The sequence below is a fragment of the Cupressus sempervirens genome, chromosome 7, assembly GCF_028749045.1.
Source record: "Cupressus sempervirens isolate cs-2001-9-10 chromosome 7, ASM2874904v1, whole genome shotgun sequence".
Taxonomy (NCBI): domain Eukaryota; kingdom Viridiplantae; phylum Streptophyta; class Pinopsida; order Cupressales; family Cupressaceae; genus Cupressus; species Cupressus sempervirens.
Window position 1 is genome coordinate 511,384,946 of NC_143124.1, and position 4,187 is coordinate 511,389,132.

Genomic DNA, 4,187 nt, shown 5'->3' on the forward strand with positions numbered 1-4,187 from the left:
GAATGCCATGCTGCCCATCAAGGATGCATGGGTCGAAACAGGGGTGACAATAGTATCAGATGGATGGAAAGATGCAAGGAACCGTCCTTTGGTGAATGTTCTTGCAGTGTCTACAAGAGGTGCAATGTTTCTAAAAGCAGTGGATTGTGAAGGAGAGGTAAAGGATGGTCCTTTCATTGCAAACATTCTCATCCAAGCTATCGAGCAAGTTCGCCCTCAGAATGTTGTTCAAGTAATAACTGACAATGCGAAGAATTGTAGGGCTGCCGGCTTATTGGTTGAGGAGCGATATGAACACATTTTTTGGACACCTTGTGCAGTGCACTCACTCAACCTCATGCTGAAAAAAATTGGCACTAAGATTGAGTGGATAAAAAAAATGTATGAAGAGGCACAAGAGATCCAAATGTTTGTCACGAACCACCATATGACGCAAGCTATATTCAGACAATTCTCGAAATTGGAGCTCTTGAAGGTAAGTTGAATTGTTTAAAATTTAAACATGTTTTATAAATCTAGCCACTTTAGTAAGCTTTCTATGTTTTCAAATTTTTAATCTATTACTGTTTTGATTTTAAAATAGGTTGTTGAGACCCGCTTTGCCTCCAACACCATTGTTTTGAGGCGCCTTATCAAGGTTAAAGACGCATTGACTAGAATGGTAACTAGTCCTAATTGGACCGTATGGAGGCAATCTAATAGTGATAGAGCAACTACCATAAGGGGATTGATACTAAATGAATCTTGGTGGGATCGTGCGGAGTACCTTCTGAAGATCACAGAGCCTATATTGAGCATGATCCGATACACTGACATGGATAGGCCTTGCTTGGGTGAGGTATATGATGGCATTGACTCCATGATTGAGGACATTAGAAATATCATAAATGAGAAAGAGCAAGATCCTGATGAAAAGTTCTTCAAGGAGCTACAATTAATCATGATAGAGAGATGGAACAAAATGACTACCCCTTTGCATCTACTTGCCTTTGCATTGAGCCCCAGGTTCTATAGCCAATCGGTCCTCAAGGGGAGTACCACTAGAGTTCCCCCATACAGAGATCCTGAAGTTGCTCAAGGGTACAAGGCAGCCCTTCGAAGACTCTTTCCTGAGCACCTACGACCTGCAGTGAGGTCTGAATTTATGAGTTTTGCAAGCACCGATGATTGTGGTATTGAGGCTCTTGAAGACAAGAACAATGCTAATGCTCATAAATGGTGGTACTACCACGGTCAAAAATACCAACACTTGCAGCCCATTGCCATCAAAATTTTATCACAGGTTGGTTTTTTAAATTTTAATCTTAACATTCTAATTACTAGTTTCTTGTTGGTAAATACTAAATATTCAAAACTCTAATTTTTAGTTTATTGTTGGTAAATTTGCAAATCTTGATAGGTTGCTAGTTCATCATCATCTGAGAGGAATTGGAGCACATACTCCTTCATCCACTCGATAAAACGCAACCGACTAAACTCCAAGAAAGCAGATAACTTGGTGTTTGTGCATTCAAACTTGAGGCTCACAACTCACAAAGAGAATATGTATAAAAAGGGGGAGGCAAAACAATGGGATGTCGAACCAGAGGCCGCGGAGTTGGAAGTCCACTTTGATGCACTTGCGATTGAAGATGGCGATCCTGAGATACATAGTAGTACTGATGGAGCTGATCTTGAGGCTACGGCTGAGACTACGGTTGAGACTGCTGATGCTAGTGGCACTAATTGTGCTTCTAATCAGCAACTGCCTAATGATGATGAATTCTTCGATGATTTTTGATGATACATTGATATTTGTCATTTGATCACATATGAGCCTATGACTGATTATTGATTAAGTGATTAGTAATGTTGATATTCTTGTTTTAAAGACTAAAGTTTTGAACTGAAACATTCATATGGTATAATGGTGGTATATTTTGACATTTTGTCATGCCAATCGAACAAATCATTAATATATGTGGTGGTTGAATTTGCTAAATTGCTTTAGATTAGCATAATGGTGTATGAATTGGTATGCTGCAACATATTTTTGCATATATATTTTTTATTTTATTTTTAAAAAATTCTTGTACGGACGAACCCAGCCCAAAATTTTTTGATCGAATTCTGAACCCGAATGTCGAACCCGCATCCGAACCAGAATCTGAACCGGCAACTTAGATTAAATGTAAAAGAGCGCTTCTTTTATTTCTTTCTCGTTACGGGTTCGAATCTGGAAAGCTGCTCTTATGAAACTTGTACCTCAGGAGAAGGAAGCATTCAGCGAGGTCCACTGGTGAAGGAGTTAAGTTTCAGTTCGTCCCTTTCTCGTCATCGGACGAGATTTTTAAAGTTAATTGAGACAGTAATTGCTTGAATCATGTTTTGTCAAAAAAACTAGTGGACCCATCATTCATTTGTTGATTTTGTTGATCCTATATTACGTATTTTTTAAATCTTTAATAACCATTATCATTGCTTTTATGACTTTAATTTCTTTCCTTTAGTCTCGAGTCTGGAGTTTAATTCATATATGAAAATTATTTTTGTCTTATATCAAAAATAGTGAAATTTAAAGTTGAATCTTGGTGATTGTAGGTGAGAAGGAGAATCTTATATATAGCTTTTTTATTCTTCACATTGGTTATTGACTTTCTAGTCCTTGCCTTTATATAAGGCAGAGATTCGATTGACCCCCCACATATATTATATTAAATTTTTATGAGTAAAAATGTAATGTTTGAAGCAAGGTTTTGAACAAAGTATTTTTTAATTCATTTGAAACATTTAATTTCTAAATCTGATTGGCCCAAGGCCAATTTTGTGGGAAAAATCTAATTTTTGAGAATAGAAATATAGATAAAAAAAGGAATGTTAGACAAATTTAAAAAATCTCTGAATTTATTGTCTTACTAATGCAATTAGTAAAACTTATGATTTAATTTACAACTATCATGATTGTTTCTTTTCTTAATAAGCTTTTTTTTTTTTTTTTTCCCAAGGGCTAAAAGTAAAAAGGTGTGTCACCTTTTAGGCTAATTTATCAGAATGACTGAATTTGAGTATTTCTATCTAAAAATAAATTTTGTTCAAACTTACAATATAAATAAATTAATTCTAACTAAGTTATATATGGTCTCACACTTTTTCAATTGGAAATATCTATTAAATGCATGTTTTATACTAGTTTGTGTCCAATTACTAAAGAAATAAAATTATTTTAGAAAAGTCACATTTCGATAACTCCTACTAGATTTTTTACTACATTTTTTCAATAACATAAAAGCACCATTTTATAGAGCTCATAGTCAAGAACATTCTCATATAAGGTTTATAACGTTTTAATTAGGTATGCTATATTGTAATTAAAAAATTATACAAGCATGTATTTTTGAAAAGATATCAATTTCGAGAAAGGAAAAAAATATTGAATCATATTTAAAATTATATGACATTGTAGAGGAGAGAGTCCTTTTCTAGAATGTATCATTTTTCTTGTAGCTCAAATAGTTTGTTTCAAAAACTATGGTGGGAGATGAAAACTATTGATTTTAGGTGAGTTAACATTTGAACCATTATAAAAGAGAAAATATAGGTCTAAGTCCAACTTTTGATTTTGATTGTTTTTATCTATATATTTTATCTATTACATAGTCTAAGGTTAAAGGGAAATAAGTTTATTTCCATATTATTTTGTGGCAAGAACTAAACCCTTAATTTTAATCATTTTTTAGTAGCAAAAAATTTATCTAGAAAAATTAGGAAAATATATCAATTCTTTTTTCAAATAATTATTAAAAATTATAATCCTAAACTTCATCCATTTCTACACATTTCATTAGTTTATTTCATTTTCAAATTCAAAATAATAATACCAATTTTATGTCATTGAAGGTGAACAATTATACTTTTGTTAGCCTTTTCCTTTATAAAAGGGTTACACATGTTTGTGCTTTTACTTTGGAAATTTTTTTAATGCAGCCAGTAAATCAAACTCTAGTATGATAGTGCCAACACACTATTAAAGTTACTAATTTTATATGAATGGTACGTTGGGAAGCTTACAAATTTGAAGGCTTTTGTCAACTAATATGAGTGAGATTTTAGCAATAAAATTGTTAAATTATAGTTTATATACATGTTCAGTAATATTGAGATATTTTTATGTTTTTTTTTATTTTTTTAAAATGAGTTCTTAAGATCTA

General features: G+C 32.8%; 1 protein-coding gene across 1 annotated transcript; it reads left to right on the forward strand.

Moving 5' to 3' along the window:
• The first annotated feature begins 601 nt into the window (after positions 1-601).
• On the forward strand, positions 602-1,981 carry LOC149547770 (uncharacterized). The gene is made up of 2 exons (XM_089794801.1): positions 602-1,282; positions 1,400-1,981. The coding sequence occupies exons 1-2, from the start codon at positions 659-661 to the stop codon at positions 1,778-1,780; spliced, it is 1,005 nt and encodes a 334-aa protein (XP_089650927.1). The 5' UTR covers positions 602-658; the 3' UTR covers positions 1,781-1,981.
• Positions 1,982-4,187: the final 2,206 nt, after the last annotated feature.